The 17,219-nt window shown below is 41.2% G+C and overlaps 1 protein-coding gene across 1 annotated transcript in view; it reads right to left on the reverse strand.

The window, feature by feature from the left end:
• The window catches only part of LOC132407574 (phosphatidylinositol phosphatase PTPRQ-like), an 87,137-nt gene extending 70,274 nt beyond the window's left edge, over positions 1–16,863 (reverse strand). Inside the window, exon 1 of the mRNA XM_059994297.1 lies at positions 16,485–16,863. Coding sequence (XP_059850280.1) covers positions 16,485–16,705 — 221 coding nt within the window. The 5' untranslated portion in view covers positions 16,706–16,863. The remainder of the gene's footprint in view (positions 1–16,484) is intronic.
• Between the last annotated feature and the right edge of the window lie 356 nt (positions 16,864–17,219).

Below are 17,219 nucleotides of genomic sequence, written 5' to 3' on the forward strand. Positions count from 1 at the left end.
GAATAAACCCCACATAACTTGCACCTCACCAAGGTAAAAACACAAACTAGTTCAAACTAAATTTTATTAACAAAGTACATGTACGTCAACATATACAACACTGAAATTCATATTCTTTTGGGTATACTCAATAAATTCATAGAATAATAAATAATACGCAATCAATTAAATCATTGAAAGACTGCAGCAACTTCGACATTCAACTAGTGTGCAAAAGACAAGAATTGGTACAAATGCAAAATGAAAAATACTATTAAAAGATATCAAGAATATGAGATTTCATAGGTTGTGGAAATTTTCAATGATGGGGAAAGTGAAGTTGCGTGAAGTTATCCCATTTGGTTCAAGAGCCTGATGGTTGAGGGTTATTGCCTGTTCCTGAACTTGGTGTTGTGAGTTTTGAGCCTCTTGTGGCGTCTTCCTGTTGGCAGCAGCGGGAAGAGAGCAGATCCTGCATGGCAGCGGGGGTCCCTAATGATGGATGCTGCTTTGCTGCAACAGTGTTTTATGTAGATATGCTCAACGGTTGGAAGAGCTTATTCCGTGATGGACTGGGCTGTATCCACTACTTTTTGTAGTATTTTCCATTCAAGGGCATTGGCGTTTCCATACCAGGTTGAGATGCAGCCAGTTAATATACTCTCCACTACATAGCAATAGAAGTGTGTCAAGGTTTTACATGTCATTCCAAATCTTCACAAACTCCTGAAGAAGTAGAGGCACTGCTGTGTTTTCTTCGTAATTACACTTGTGTGCTGGGCCCCAGGCAGGTCCTCCAAAATAATAACACCTAGGAATTTAAAGTTGCTAACCCTATCCACCACTAATCCTCCAAGAAGGATTGGTTCATGGATTTCTGGTCTCCTTCTCCTGAAGTCTATTATGAGCTCCTTGGTCTTGCTGACATTAAGAGGTTGTTGTTATGACACCACTCCCATATACTGATTCATCACCACCTTTGGTTCAGCCTGGACAGTGGTATCAGCAGCAAACTTGAATATGACATTGGAGTTGTGCTTAGCCACATAGTCATAAGTGTAAAGTGATTAGAGAAGGGGACTAAGCACACAGTCTTATGGTGTACTTGTGCTGATGGAAATTGTGAACATGCTGTTGCCAATCCAATCTGGCTAGGGTCTGAACATAAGGAAATCAAGGATCCAATTGCACAAGGAGGTATTGAGGCCAAGGTCTAGGAGCCTATTGATTAGTTTTGAGGCGATAATGGTTCTGAATGGTAGGCAATAAAGAGCATCCAGACATATGCATCTTTGCTGTCCCAGTGTTCCAAGGTTGAGTGAAGAGTAAATAAGAAGTCGCTTCTTTGACAGGAGTTGATGTATTTCATATGCTTTATCACCAACTTTCAAAACACTTCATCACTGTGGATGTAAGTGCTACCGGGCAATAGTCATTGAGGCTGGTAACCACACTCTTCTTGGACACCAGTATAATTGAAGGCTGCTTGAAACAGGTGGGTACCTCAGATTGTCAAAGCAAGAGGTTAAATACCTCAGGGGACACACCAGCTAGATGTTCATCACAGGTTTTTTAGTACTTGGCCAGGTACCCCATCTGGACCGAATGCTTTTTGTGGGTTCACCCTCCTGAAGGCTGCTTGCAAATAGGCTTTAGAGAATTAAATCATAAGATCATCAAGGGATGTGGGAGTTCATGATGGTTCCTCCATGCTTTGATGGTCAAAGCAAGCATAGAAGGCTTTGAACTCAAATGGAAGCAAAGCCCCTCTACAGTATCCTTTGTCATTTGATCTAACTTTATAAGAAATTATAGTATTCAAGCCCTGCAAAACTGTTGAATATCCTTCATTGATTTCAGTTCAGTCCATAACTACTACTTTGCCCGTAAGATGGCTCTCTGTTGATCATACCTGGGCCTCTTGTAACTTTTTTGGTCACTAGACTTGAATGCCACTGATCTGACCCATCAGCAGATCTCATGGTTTAACCTGGGCTTCAGTTTGGGGAAGACTCAAAGATTTTACGGGGACTTCCTCATCTACAGTTGTAAGAATGGACTGTTTCTTGTTTGGAGATGGCACAATGCAGTATTGCGAGCACTTGATTATAGTTGGCCACTGGTGGTATGTAAACTGTGGTCAGGATCACAGATGAGAACTGACCATCAGGAGTTCTAAGTCAGGGGAACACATGTTCAACAAGGCATTGGATATACTCAGCAGGTCAGGCAGTGTTTACCTGTTACAAGTTGCTATTATCTGCCATATGTTGTTTCTGTTTATACCCTTGGAATTCTCAATTAGAACAATGGTCTTCAGAGACCAATTGTATTTTGCTTCACAATCCAATTATCATATTTTTATCATATTTTTAATTGATTTTGAACAGTTTGTAAATCATGAGTAGGAGTGTATTATACCTGCTACAGTTAAGAATGCATAACATAGGAAACCTGAACTTATGCACATATTAAGGGTGCCGCAAGTGTTTTACAACCAAGAATTGTTCTTGAAGTACAATTACTATTATTATGTAGGCAAGTACTTTGATAGTAGGCAAGGGTCACTTCAACACTGTTGACTGAACACTGCATGTCCAAACAGACTCCATTCTTTGGAGCAGCTGCAATAAAGTAATACTTCACCATGCCAACAATATCACCAAATGCATTGTGAAAGGTTCTCCAACACCAACTCAAGCATGTACTTTCCATTCACTTTACTGTCAAGTACAGAATGTAAATTTGGGACCATCCAGGCGTGACACAATTGGTACAAACTAGACAATGAATTATTCAATTAACATGTTGTTGAAGTCCTGTTTACAATGGTTAGGGGAATATTACTGAACGTTCAATTAAAAACTAGTTTTTCTGCCTCATTCCCAGCTCTTTCCCTTCTCTACCCTCCAACTTCACCTCTAGAATGTTCCAGATAATTATAAACTTGATTTCTGATGATCCCATTAAACTATCCAAGACATGGGTAGAAAGTATTGTGGCGGCATGGAATCTAAATACAAAGGCGGTTGGCAGCTTGGATTTGAATTGATTTGTTTAATGACTTATTATGGAGGGCTGCTTCTCCCATAATTCACAGCAGTACTGAAAAGCCTCTACCTATGACACTGAACACCAAGTACTCTGCAAGGAAGCACATCCATATCTCATCAAGCTCTTTGACTGTAATTTTTCTTTTCAGTATTTAGATCATGCAGTTTGGTGTTAGTTACTTTTCCTTTTAATTGAGCTACTGAAGTGCAGACTTAATGAAGTTGTGGACTTATTTCAATAATTAGATCTAACAGTAATATGTTATTGCTTGCCTTTAAACTGGGTCACTGAGCTAATTTCTTGTTATTGATGGGGTAACCTGATAAATTAATAAATACATCTGATAGGCAATAATTGCCCTTAACCAAAGAGAAATAGCTTTCCCAACTGGAGAAAAGCTTGTACTGGGGTTCTCTAGGAATCAGTACCTGGTCCACTACTTACTTATTCAGCAAAACTCTGATAATATACTTTCCCATTGTTCAGAATTAGAAGCAGAATCATGAAATTTGCTGACTTACCACAGCAGTATAGGACAATACATTAAAAAAAATACCATGTTACAGTAAGAAATATATAAAGCACAAGTAGGTAGTTTAAAGAGAGAGCAAATAGTGTTCACAGACAATTCAGAAATATCATGAAGGGAAGAAGCTGTTCCTAAAATATTGATCGTGTGCATTCAGGTTCCTATACTTCACTTCTGATGGAAAAATAAGATATGTCATGGGCAGTGGGGGTCCTTAGTAATCAAAGCCACATTTTTTGAGACATCCTCTTTCGAAGAGGCCATTGATGATGTGGAAGCTATTGGTACTGAGGGAGCTGGCTGAACTTTCAACCCTCTGCAGCTTTTCTGATCCAGTGTATTGGTGCCTCCCAACCAGATGGTGACTCAACCAGTTAGAATGCTCTCTACAGAACGTGTGTAAAAACTTGCCCGAGTCTTTGGGGACATACCAAATATTCTCAAACTCTTAATGAAGTATAGCCTTTGGTTTGCCTTCTTTGTAATTGCTTGAATCATTTAGCATCATTCCCCAAATCTTTCCAAACACACTAATACATTCCCATGCTCCCTTTGAACTCACTAGGTTCACCAGAAAATGTACTGTACCGCTGTGTAACATATCAAAAAAAAGTGAATTAACAGAGTTTTGGCATATTATTAGGAATAATGATCAAAGGCCTAGAAAATCTGCCCATCTGGCACCCGAGTCACAGATAAATAACCTGGACCGTATATTTTGGGTTCAGTTTCAAAGTCTGTAGACGATACAGACTTGGTAGTGTTGTAAAAAGTGAGCAGAATAACGGCAAATTTCCAGAGGACAAGGACAGATAATGAAGTAGTAAAACACATGGTCATGGTAAAGATAGATTAAGTGAGTGAGCAAAAGTTGGAAACTAGAGCATTATGTGGGAAAATGTGTTCTCTTTGGAAGGAACAGTAATAAAAATTATTACTTATATGGAGAGAGGCACCACATTATTTCAACTTAAAATGAAACAAAGAAATCTACTATGAATGTGCACGAGGTAACTAGGAAGGCCAATAGAATGTTGATTCTTGTTTCAAGACAGTTGGATTATAAAAGCAAGCAAATTTCATGATAACTGTACAAGGCTCTAGAGAGGCCCCATCTACTGCACTGAGAAAAACTCTGATCACCACACTTGAAGAAAGATGTTATCAAAGGCAGTTCAAGGCAAGTTCACCAGGTTGATACAAGGTGAACTGGGTGGATCCTCACTCAATAGAATTTGGAAAAATGAAAGGTGATCTTATTGAACCATAAGAGTCTATGGGGATTAATAGGATACATGTTAGAAAGGTGTTTCCTCTCATGGTAGAACCTAGGACCAGAGGGAATATTTTCATAATAAAGAGGTGCCCATTTAAAACTGAGGTGAAGAAGAATTGCTTCTCTTAAAGTGTGGTGAGTGTCTTGTTCCAAAAAGTAGTAGAAGTTGAATGCTTGAATATACTTAAAGCTGAAATAGATTTTTCGATGGTAAGGGAATCATGTATTATAACGACAGTATAAGAAAGTGGACGAAGTAAGTTGACAACAGTTTGGGAAAACAATATGGAGTAGTGGTATAATTAAAGTACCACTACTTAGAAGGTACTACAAGGAGAAAGAATCCCTTCAATGCCTACAGCAGTCAGAAATGTGAGAAGGTGGCTGATGCAATCAAATTTAGAAAGATTATAATCTCTTTGAGAAATTCATTTCCAGTTGATACCGCTTTAAGATGTCAATATATAGCAGCAATGCGTTCTACTCTCTGTTCCTCCTTAGTTACAAATTGCAGTATTGATTCAATGCTTTCCAACTTTAAGCATTGTGGACAAGGTCTACGGCTTTGCTCTCTATGTACTTTAAGATTCAAAGTACATTTACTATCAAAGTACGATGCCGTCAACAACTCTATGAGTCATCTTCACACAGAGAAGGCCACAAAACAAAGAAAACCATGGAACTCATTCAAGGAAAAACACCAAACAACTGTAACCACCCCCCCCCCCCCACCCACACACACAAAACCGAATTGCACTAATGGTATAAAAGAGTGAAAAACACAGAATACAAATTATAAAATTGAAAGACTCCATGCATATCCAGCGCAGTCACGGTGCTGCTCGCTATCTGCAGGCCATCTTTATAATGGGCTTATGCCCCGTCTCCAAGCCCCTTAGCCTTAAGGCTGCACGCCTTGCTCGAAACCTCACAGAACCCTCTTGGGGACAGCAAAGTGCCAGATCGCACAATTGGCTCAAAAACACATCACCAAAATGCAGATCACAGGTTCCAACAGCAGTAGATCCACACATGAAAGAAAAAGAAGATCTAAAAGTGAAGTCAGTAGTTTTGTGAACCATCTGGAGGTTGTCACCCTTGATCGTGTTGCTCACTGGTGCCATCTCTTTCCAGAAACTTACAAAGATATAAGAAATACAAACAAGGGTAAGCCATTTAACCTCTGTGCCAGCTCCAGCTTCACAGAGATCATGATGACTTTTAAACTGAGTGCCATTTGCTTACAGTAACTCCATAGTCCTCATCTCTGAACATCCAAAAATTCTTGCAACAAATGGGTGTCCACAGTCCTGGTGGGGTAGTGAATGTCCAGAAAATGGAAGAGTTTAGAATCATGCCCCACTGTCCTCTATTGTCTCTAAGGCTGGCCCTGACATACTAACAAAGATATAAACCTTCTGTAATTAAGTTAATCCAAACTGAAGTAGTTCTTTCTGCCTTCCTGTAAATGCAGGTAGTCCCTGAGTTACGAACATCTGACTTACGGACAACTCGTACTTACGAACTGAGGAAGGAGAACGCTGCCCACCATTTTAAGTCGTTGCCGTTGACACTGTATTGACTGTTTCTCTTTGTATTTAGCTTAAATTTTCCTTAGTAAGATTTACCCTGACCCCCCCCCATTCTGGCCGGGCTTGAGAATGGAGGTTTCCGAGTTCAATCCAGTGACAGACCCCTCCCGTGCCGGGTTGATGTCGATCCAGTAACTCCCGTACAATCCATGCCCGGTTGATGTTGAGCTCGCAACTCGACCTCGTAGAAAAAAACACGGCACCTCCAGTTTAAATTCCCACGCAGATGATCAAACAATCAAATACCCAAACCCAGCACAGCCCCCACTTGTCCCATTTAACCTGCCTCAATGTGGTGCAGTTTACGACCTGGGGAAATCAGTGCAGTGGTCCTTAGGACCCGGCGGACCTCGGGACCCGCCGCCCACTGTGTTTCTGTTCCATTGACAGGAACCGATTGCGATTGAAAATAAAGTGGAAATAATAAAGCGTTTGTGTGGTGACGCTGCTCAACCTCCTGGTAAGCTGCAGCACACCTCCAACCTAACCATAATGTGTCAGATCATGCGAGACGCCCAGCTCAACATGACCTGCTGATGGACGGACTCACCAAATTCAATGATAAGCTGGAAGGTTACTGGGTTTGGAAGCCCACATTCTCCAATGGCACTGAAGACCTTAAGCTCAAGCCCAGCGAAGACTGCAACCTGCTGTTTAAGTGGCTTGGACCACTGTCTGCTGAGCAAGCAATCAGGTTAAGGTCAATTTACATCAAACACCCCAGCACTGCTCTCACTTTAGGCTGGGAAAGACTGGAAGTGTGCTATATATCCATGGGGGCAATAGAGACTGCACTCTTTGACAAACTCCAGTCCTTCCCCAATGTCTGTGAGACCAAAGAGTCCTGTAACTAGAGCTGGGGGAAGCCAAAGCCAAAGTCTACTTATGTGGCTTGTCTTACCTCAACACTGTACAAGAAATTTGTCCTATTTTGGAGAAATTCCGCTTTACTCTACTGGAGAGCTGGATGTCAGAATGGAAAAAGGAGATCGCTTCCCACCCTTCTCCTTTTTTAGTTTCATCTGGGCGAAGTCAAAATGAGGAACGATCCCAGCTTTATCCAGACCAGCTCCAACTCAGCACCATCTAAATCAGAGAAACCTGTTAGAGGCACTGAAGTGGACAACACTGTCCAAAAGGCTAACTCTAAAATATCATTAGATCCCAACAAACAGTGCCCTCGACATTGGAAATCACACTCTTTCTATAAGTGTAGATGCTTCAGGGAGAAACCACTAGGGGACTGAAGGACCTTCCTTAAAGAACACTCCACATGTTTCCGCTGCTGTTCTTCAACCAACCACCAGGCGAGGGGCTGCCAGCCTCCCGTCTCGACCTCACAACTACGAGGTTTGACAGGCAACATGGTAACCATGGGTGAATCTGTGTTTGTTCACATTGAGGAGGACAACAAACTAGCTCCTTAAATGGAAGATCTTACTTTCCTGAGGGTGATGGATAACGGGTTCCATCAAGGCAGCTCGAACAGCTGGGTGGCACCACTACCCTTCTGTAGACCCCAACACCACCTCCTAACCAACCATGAGCAGGCAAGCAGCCACTTTCCTTCATCTTACACGAATGCTCAAGAAACACCCCGAAATTACTTAGGAAGGAAACAAACAGTATAAATAGAAAAAAAATTGTTGGAAAATGATTGAAACAGGAACTCTGGTTACAAATCTGTAAAAATTAAGTCAACATTTTGAGATTGTATAGATTCTAGATTTCTTTTGGATCTTCTGTTATATATTTGATTCTATCTAATTTTTTTTTGAAATTTGGGAAGTGATCTCTCTTGAAGGGCAGAACTTGACTCCTGTATTTTGAATTCAGTTGCTGGTTTTATTATTCTTTAGTATTTGACTGTGTTATTCAATTAATCAGGAGCATTGATTCCATGTTTAATGTTTTTTTTGTGTGAAAGCCATGAGTTCAGTTGATTGATACCAGGTGGGGAGTGTTATGCCCTTCCTGATTTGGTTTGTTACTTTATTTCTAATTACCAGATCTCACTGCGTACTTGTGGCTTCACAGCTGTTGTTACTTGTTCACTAATGCTGTTAAGCAATAGCTTTCATCATCAGGGCAGCCATTTTACATCAGTTATACATTTCATTTAGAAGTTAGAAGTCAAAGGAATTTCAATCAATATGTGAATCTGCCCTTCATTAGAACACTTAGAAATACTGTCCTTTTTCACTGGCTCCTTGCATACTATAATGTGTTGGTGAAGAGTAAAACCACCTTCAACTACAACTTGCCAGAACTGGAATTATCAGTCTGTCTAGCTTGAGAAAACAGGATTGAAGGCAGAATGCCACATATTTAGTGTTTTAGATGAGTTTGTCATTTGTTTCAATCTGATAATATAATTATTATTAATTCTTTAACTATGTTATTGGGAATTCCTGTTCTTTATTTTTCCAGTCAGAGCAAGACCATGGTTTTCCATCTTAACCATTCAATGTTAAGGACTACAAGTTTCAGATAAACTTCTTGTAAATTGTCAAATGTTTCAAACAGAACTCTTAAGGTCAGCTCCCACACAATATTGAATAAATGAAATCATCTTCTAAACGTTCACTCTTTCATTGTTGTCAATATAACTATTCAGGAGAGGTCAGAGAGAAGTATAAATGAATTATTTCAAATTGCACAAGCATTGCGTATTGTAAATGCATGTGTTATGTAGGTGCATTGTCAAGCCTACAAATTGGTTCCAATCATTCAATTGCAAGAATTGTTTAACATGAAGTGTATTACAATGGACTGGCAAACACCAGCCTAGTTACATGTCACTCCACAAATGCTGACCTATCGCTATTTCATTACACAATGATAGAAATCAGAACCAAGCACAGTTTGACTGCTTAGTGAAGCAAAACTGGGTAATGTACCTACGGGAATATAGCCAAGCTCAACCAAAGGTTACAACGTAGATTTACATGTTCAGTTCTTAAAACTCTCTTTAAAGACTTAGTATGAGGTATATCTGAAAATTTCTCAGTTCTTGTTCGATTCTGAATCTTGTTCAAGTTAAAGAACCAGGCACTAAGATGAGGAAACATATTTTCACTCTGTATGTTAGTATAATTTGCAAATACCAAGTGAAAGGTTGGAGCAAGCAGGTGTATCATTAATTATCAAAAGGGATTAGTTGTGGTCAAGTGAGACCACCAGAGACACCTCCGTTTATTGCAATCGAGATAGTACAGATGGCAGTGTATACTCAAGTCAAGTAAGTAAAGCCTCTGTAGTGAGACTTTACCAGAAATGTCTACCTAAACCATAGCATCCCTTTGCTCAATAGGAGCTCCAGTGACAGATGAGATAACTGAGGCACATGAAACATAGTCAACAACTAAGGCTCCATTACTAACTTCAAAATATCATCGGCTGTCTGCTTGAAGTTTCAATGGACTTCAACACTTCTATTGTGAATGGTGATTGATCTCGCAAGTAAGGAATTTAAACATATACAATTTACAATGATTAGTATCAGTAAGCGATAAGCCAATTCCGTATTTAAAAAAACAGAAATTTTCTGTTCAAACATCAGAAAAGTGTGGCTGACAGGGTCCCATGCCGTTCTCCGTGTGCACAAGTAAAGTAAAAGAAATGCTTGAATCATAAGTTATTTTGTTTTATTATTGGTCATAAGAGTTACTTGGAGGTTCCAACGAGATGGCAATCCCTTGACTTCATTATATGGGAAAAAGGAATTCAACCTCAGTAGCTGATTAATCCTAAATCCTAGGTTACTTATATTTGAGCTAGGGACTGAGTCTGCTGTTGGGATACAAATTTTCTCCTGTGTGGAATAGTCAAGGTACACTACCTTAGTTGCTGAGATAAGAAAGTTGCAGAGAAAAAGAGAGGAAGTTGCCATGGTCTGGGTTGGAGTCTCGCACAAGGCGTTGCCATGAGCTGGGTCAGAGCCCCACGTGAAGCACAGTAAAATCTGGTAAGTCTGTTGTTTTAAAAAAAAGAGAATTGGTGTGTGTGTGTGTGTGTGTGTGTGTGTGTGTGTGTGTGTGTGTGTGTGTGTGTGTGTGTCTGTGTGTCTGTGTGTCTGTGTGTCTGTGTGTCTGTGTGTCTGTGTGTCTGTGTGTGTGTGTGTGTGTGTGTGTGTGTCTGTGTGTCTGTGTGTCTGTGTGTCTGTGTGTCTGTGTGTGTGTGTGTGTGTGTGTGTGTGTGTGTGTGTGTGTGTGCACGCCCTGATGTGGACAGTGTGTGAAATTACCCAGTCCTGGACCACTAAAGGAACCTGGGAGCTTACAAGTTTGTACCAGAAAGAGTTAAGTATGTTGAAGTGCATGGAATGGATTAAGTGAATGTCTGCATACTTGAGTGTGTTTTGCATCAGAAAGGAAAATCTCAGAGGAAGGCAAGGTGGCTTGTGATAGTACAGATGTGAAATACAAAAAAAAATCGGTTAGATGAATCTTGTAAACAAGCAGAGAGTGAGCAAAAGTTAAAGGAGGAAAAGACACAGACTAGACAAAAGATAATAATGTCTACCTCAGTGTTTGAAAATAGTACCCGAGTCTGAGAATGTGAGTCTAGATGTTGTACTCCTGTCTTCACCTTGAACAGCTTCAACAAGGCCCACACCATAACACCTCTTGACTACTTAGTGAGGCCGGCATCAACTGGTGCTCTGACACAGTTCCCAATAGCACTACAGGAGGCAGAGGGTTACAGGGGGTTGAGTGAAATGTTGATTTAAATATACCTAGACCTGATCAAGTAGGAGCTCTAAGAAAATGTTACCCTCGCACTACAGAATGGCACAAAAAAATGTCAGGGAGGCAATGAATATGTAGAAATGCTTTCAAAAGTATCCGGATTAAAGTTCAAAGTAAATTTATTATCGAAGTATATACATGTATATATCACCATATTATAAGCCTGAGATTCATTTTCTTGGACTTACTCAATAAATCTAAAGAATAATAACCATAATAGAATCAAAGACCACACCAGCTTGGGTGTTCATCCAAAGTATAGAAGACAAAAACTTGTGCAAATACAAAATGAAATAAATAATTTTAATAAATAATTACCAAGAACATGAGATGAAGAGTCCTTAAAAGTGAGTCCATACGTTGTTCATTTAAACCCATTAAATGGTGGGGCAAGTGAAGTTGAATGAAGATATCCCCTTTGGTTCAAGATGGTTGAGGAGTAGTAACTGTTTCTGAACCTGTTAAGTCTTAAAGTTCCTGTACCTTCTTCCTAATGGCAGCAGCAAGAATAGAACATGTTCTGGGTGGTGGGGGTCCCTTATGATGGATTCTGATTTCCTGTGACAACATTTCATCTAGATGTGCTCAAGTGGGGTGGGAGCTTACCATGATGGAATGGGTTGTGAAACTACTTTTTGTAGGATTTTCCATTCAAGGGCATTAGTATTATCATACCAGGCTGTGATTCAGTCAGTCAGCGTGCTCTCCACTACATATCTGTAGAAGTTTGTCAAAGTTTTAGATGTCATGCTGAATTTACACAGACTTCGAAGGAAGAAGAGGTGCTGCTGTGCTTTCTCTGGAATTGCACTTGCGTGCTCGGCCTGGAACAGGTCCTCCAAAATCATAATGCTGTACAATTGGAAGTTGCTGACCCTCTCCACCTCTGATTGTCTAATGAGGACTAGCTCATGGACCTCTGGTTTCCTCCTCCTGAAGACAATAATCAGCTCCTTGGTCTTGCTGGCTTTGACTAAGAAGTCATTGTTATGGCATCACTCAGCCAGATTTTCAATCTCTAATGGGAAGGATGAAATAACTAGAGGGAAAAAATGAGTGACTCCATTGCTAAGGCAACTACAGCAAAGACTTACGGCCACATAGCACTCCAGTGTGATCAAGCTGCCAATACTTTCTAAATTATTTTGATGAACTAGTACAATTATAGCATGATGTTACTATAACCAGCAAGGGATAGGACTGAACTTAGGTAAAAGTATGTGCAATGCCTATCGCCTATACCCCAGGCGACTTCAAGTCCTGTTAATGGCACTTACTGTGTGTGTGGCCACCAGGCCTAACACTGGCTGGCAGGAGTACACAAAAACAGGATCTGTGACCTGAACCAAAGCCATGGAGAGGTGTTGTCACCTGGCCTCTGTATCCCACTCTCTCTGCATCCCACTGTGCAGGGCCACCATCGAAGGATCATTACAGAAAGTGAGTGTTTCTGGATAATGGCATTCCCATTCTGGGGTCCTGGCAGACTCAATTCTAAGTGTATAAACATAGCCTCTATGCTCTAAAAATTGGCGAATGATACAGCCTTAGCTTTACATGATCTGAGCCAGGCCATCAATGACGCTACTGCCAAAATGCTGGCAATCCGTATTGTCCTCAAAGTCAACTAGCACTAGACTTTTTTTTGTTCAAGACAGGTGTTACTTGTGCTATTAAGTCTTGCATGCATGTCTCTGATCTGAACAGCCAACTATTCCTAATGAAGCTGTATTGAAGTTTCAGAGAATCTGCATTATTGAAATTCAGTAAGATGTGTTTTCCTCTACAGGACAAAGAAGAGGGAGTGTGGAAGTTGCAGTAGGACTATGATAGCCTGCAGCAGTTATAATCAAGTAAGATTTTTGAATTGAGACTGCTGGAGACACCTCTTCTTACTAAAGATGAGATAGACTGTGGCAACGTGTACTCAAAGAGTGAGGTCTCTATCGTGAGACTCCCACAGAAACAACTTTCTGAAGCGTTGCATCCCTTTACACAATAAACAGAGACAGATGAGATAACAGAAAAGTATAAAAACATTCTCAATAGCTAATGATCTAATGTCTTTACTAACTTCAAAATATCATCAGCTATCTGATTGAAGTTTCGATTGACTTTAACACCTCCATTGGGATTGATCTTGAGAGTAGGGAGTTCAAACATATACAATTTACAATACTAAATTTCTGTAACTGAAAAGACAATTCACGATACAAATAGTAGCTTTCTGTTCAGACCAGAACAGTGTGGGTGACAGAGCCCATTCTGTTCTTCTTGTGCACAAGTAAAGAAAAATGATGATGTACAAACAAGCTGGATGAACTCAGCAGGTCGGGCTGCAGCCGTTGAAATGAGCAGTCAACATTCCGGGCTGAGACCCTTCGTCTAGGCCCAAAACTTTGACTGCTCGTTTCAACAGATGCTACCCGACCTGCTGAGTTCATCCAGCTTGTTTGTACATCTTGATTTCATCACAGCATCTGCAGTATACTTTGTGTTTAAAAACACAAGTGCATGTGTTCTGGGCCCAGTTATTTTACTTTCAGTGACAACAGTTATTTTGACAAAATGAATCATGGATTGGAGCATTTAAAGAAAAGTAATTTAAGAAAGATGACAGCAAATCTGTGAGGAGCACGTTTCCATTATTGGCAATGAAAAATTGGTAGGGTAAATTATTCTAATGTTGGTCAGCTAAGATACTAGGGAAGACTCCCCTACTCATCTAAAAATTGAGGCATAGGATATTGCACTTATAAAGGTGAATGAAATCTCATTTAATCTCTCTGCACTGCATCAGGTTTTTTAGAATAGTTGAAATCACTGAACCAAGTATGGGTCCTTGCATGTATTTCTGGAACACATCATTGCAGTTATGCATGCTGGGGTAAGATATCTCAACTACCAGTACTCACTGCTGACACTGGATACCTGCCAAGTTCAACATTTGATAGCCAGTACCAATAAACTTACCTTGACAATCTCAAAATATTTTGACTCATTTTTAAAATAAAATTTGTTCAAAAATGAACAATACAGTAAATAAATCAAATCGAAAGCGTAGAGCCCTGCTTTTTTAAAGAACATTTAGGGGGAACGTGTAGGTGTGCAGAGGGTAACATTGTGAGAAATGCTTCCATAATATCGGGAATGACAGAATAACTTGACCAAAGAAGTGTTCTAAAAGAGCTTTTTCGAACATTTCCGCACCATCCACCACAAGCGGGTCTTCCTGTTGACCAATATTTTAATTCCCATTTCCATTCCTGTTCCAACATATCAATCCTCTTGTACCCAGATGAGCCCACCCTCAGGATGGAGGAGCAACATCTTATATTTGGTCTGGGTACCCTCCAAACAGGAGGCATGAATATTAATTACTCCTTTCAGCAAACAAATTTATACCCCCCCCCCCCCCCAAACCTTCCACTATTCCCCACACTTCTTCTCACCTGCCTCTTTCTCCTATGGTCCACTCTCCTCTCCTACAAAATTCTTCCTTCTCCAGCCCTTGACCTTTCTCACCCCTGGCTTCACCTATCAACTTCCAGATAGCTGCTTTCCCCTCCCCCACCTGTTTTATTCTGGTATTTTTCCCCATTCCTTCTCACTCCTGAAGAAGAGTCTCAACCCAAAACATTGACTATTTATTCTCTTCCACCGATGCTGCCTGATCTGCTGAGTTCCTCCACTGTTCTGTGTGTGTTGCTTTGCAGTTCCGGCATTTGTAGACTTTCTTGTGTTAGTTGATGGTTACATTTTCCTCCTAGTTTGTTATGACATAGAATGAGACAATCTGACTCTCAGAGCAATCCCACTGATCTCATTCCCCAATTATTTCCTTGTGACCACTTCTCTCTCATGTGCCTCCCTTTTAATTCTCTTCTGAATTTCCTACCACACACCTACATTAGGGGTAATTTACAGTAGGCAATTAACCAAACTATCAGCACAACCCTCCACTACCACCGTTCTACCAAGGCATGTTGACTATCTCAACATGGATCCCATGTGATCTGTCCAAGCCTATCAAATGGGACATTGTCAAAACCCTTGCTAAAGTCCTTGCAGACATCTACTGTCCCGATCTCATCAATTATCCTGGTTATTTCTTCAAAAAGCTCAATCATTTTTGTGGGGTACGTTTTCCTACACAAAGTCATGCTATCTTTAATCAGCTCTTCTCAGAAATTGGCAGAAGCACATTGAGATGAGAGAATGAGGTTGAAAAACAATATTCACCACCTCATTCTCCTGCACATGTTCACACAGATTCATGCCTTCATTACTATTTAAAATCTCTTCCCCAAATTCTTCCATTGCCTTTCTTCCCTCAATTTGTGGTTAATGCAATACCCCATTTTTGCAATTGTCTTTCATTATCTTTCCACATTATCTGCACTGATGTTATTCCTAACTTACTGAGAGCTGAGCTCCCTTTGTACTACCATTTGTGCCTTATGTAGCCTTATAAGTGCAATCATAATCTCTCAATTGTGTGAATTCTACAGATATAAGAGACTGCAAATACTGGAATCTGAAGTGGAAAACAAACAGCAGGAGGAACTCATCAGGTCAGGCAGCATCTGTGGAAGGAAATGGAAAGAAAATATTTCAGGTGGAGACTTACAGATTGAAGGGAAGTAGCCAGTACAAAGAGCTGAGGGGTAAGGAGTAGAGCAAGAGTTGGCAAGCAGTGGGCTGATAGGCAAATGGCAGAGGGAAGAGTGAAAATAGTGAGAAGTGATAGGTGAAGCTGACAGAGGGCGGTAAATGATGGATTCTGACTGGAACAGAAGGTGGAGCATGGAACCAAATAAGGGAGGCGAATAGGTGGATATTAACAGGAGAGGAGGGGAGGTCAGTGAAAGGAGTGCACTGAGGCGATTAAAGGGTTAATGAGGGACTGTAATGAGCACAGGTAGAACTAGGTAGACCAGGAGGAGAAAGAAGAAGGAAAACGACTTGCTACAACAAAGCATCAAAAATTGATATGGTGACTGATTTCAGCTTCTGTGTGGCGCCCTGCGGGTTCATTTTAATCGTGGTTTATTATTAACCATGGTTTAATACTTCTGCTCCTAGACTCTTTATTCCCTGAAGTTTTGTGGCCTCCTTTACCCTGTTCGGCTGCAACACTGCAGCTACTTCAATTTCTTACATTCCTTCTGCCACGAGTAGTTTGATCCTGGGGTTGTTCTTTTCCCGACGCAAGACACGTATTCCTGTACTTGAGCACGAGCGCGCGCGCGCGCACACACACACACACACCGACCTAAACAAAAATATCAAACGGTAGGTACCGTGTCTCTCCCGAGTCCAGGAAGCCGTAGAGGGTCAACAGGACCTGCCGCTTGCTGGGATATCCCAGGAAAGTTCGAACTAATTTCTCCTTGTCCCGGTGCAACTCCAAAACTACAGTTGCCACTGTCCGCCGCGCCTGCTTGCGGTCCGCAGACAGCAGCTGGGAAAAGCAGTCGCCCGCGTCCCCGTCCACACCTTCCCCGCCGCTATGTTCACACATGCCGGCAGGTCTCCGTCTCACCGGGGCTCACACGTCCCTGGAGCGGCAGACCCAAACGTGTCAATGAACACGGGCTCAGACAACCAGCAGCGCCGCCAGGCATCCTCAGAGCTGCTTTAATGCACAGCACGTATTTCTGAAGGTAACCGGACCCGTTGACCCACCCCCCCCGTCCGGCAAAGGAGAAAGATGTCTCCGAATGTCCAATCAGCCTCGCTCAGCGGGAGGAGAGGTTAAATCAGGTGCAACTGGGGAACGCTATTGTCTTGGGTTGTTACAATGCCACAATTGTAGGTGCTATTGTGTACAGTTCTGGTCACCGAATTATAGGAAAGATATCAATAAATTAGAGAGAGTGCAGAGACGATTTACTAGGATGTTACCTGGGTTTCAGCACTTAAGTTACAGAGAAAGGTTGAACAAGTTAGGTTTCTATTCATTGGAGCGTAGGAGATTGAGGGGGGATTTGATCGAGGTATTTAAAATTTTGAGAGGGACAGATAGAGTTGACGTG

The sequence above is a fragment of the Hypanus sabinus genome, chromosome 18, assembly GCF_030144855.1.
Source record: "Hypanus sabinus isolate sHypSab1 chromosome 18, sHypSab1.hap1, whole genome shotgun sequence".
Lineage (NCBI taxonomy): Eukaryota > Metazoa > Chordata > Chondrichthyes > Myliobatiformes > Dasyatidae > Hypanus > Hypanus sabinus.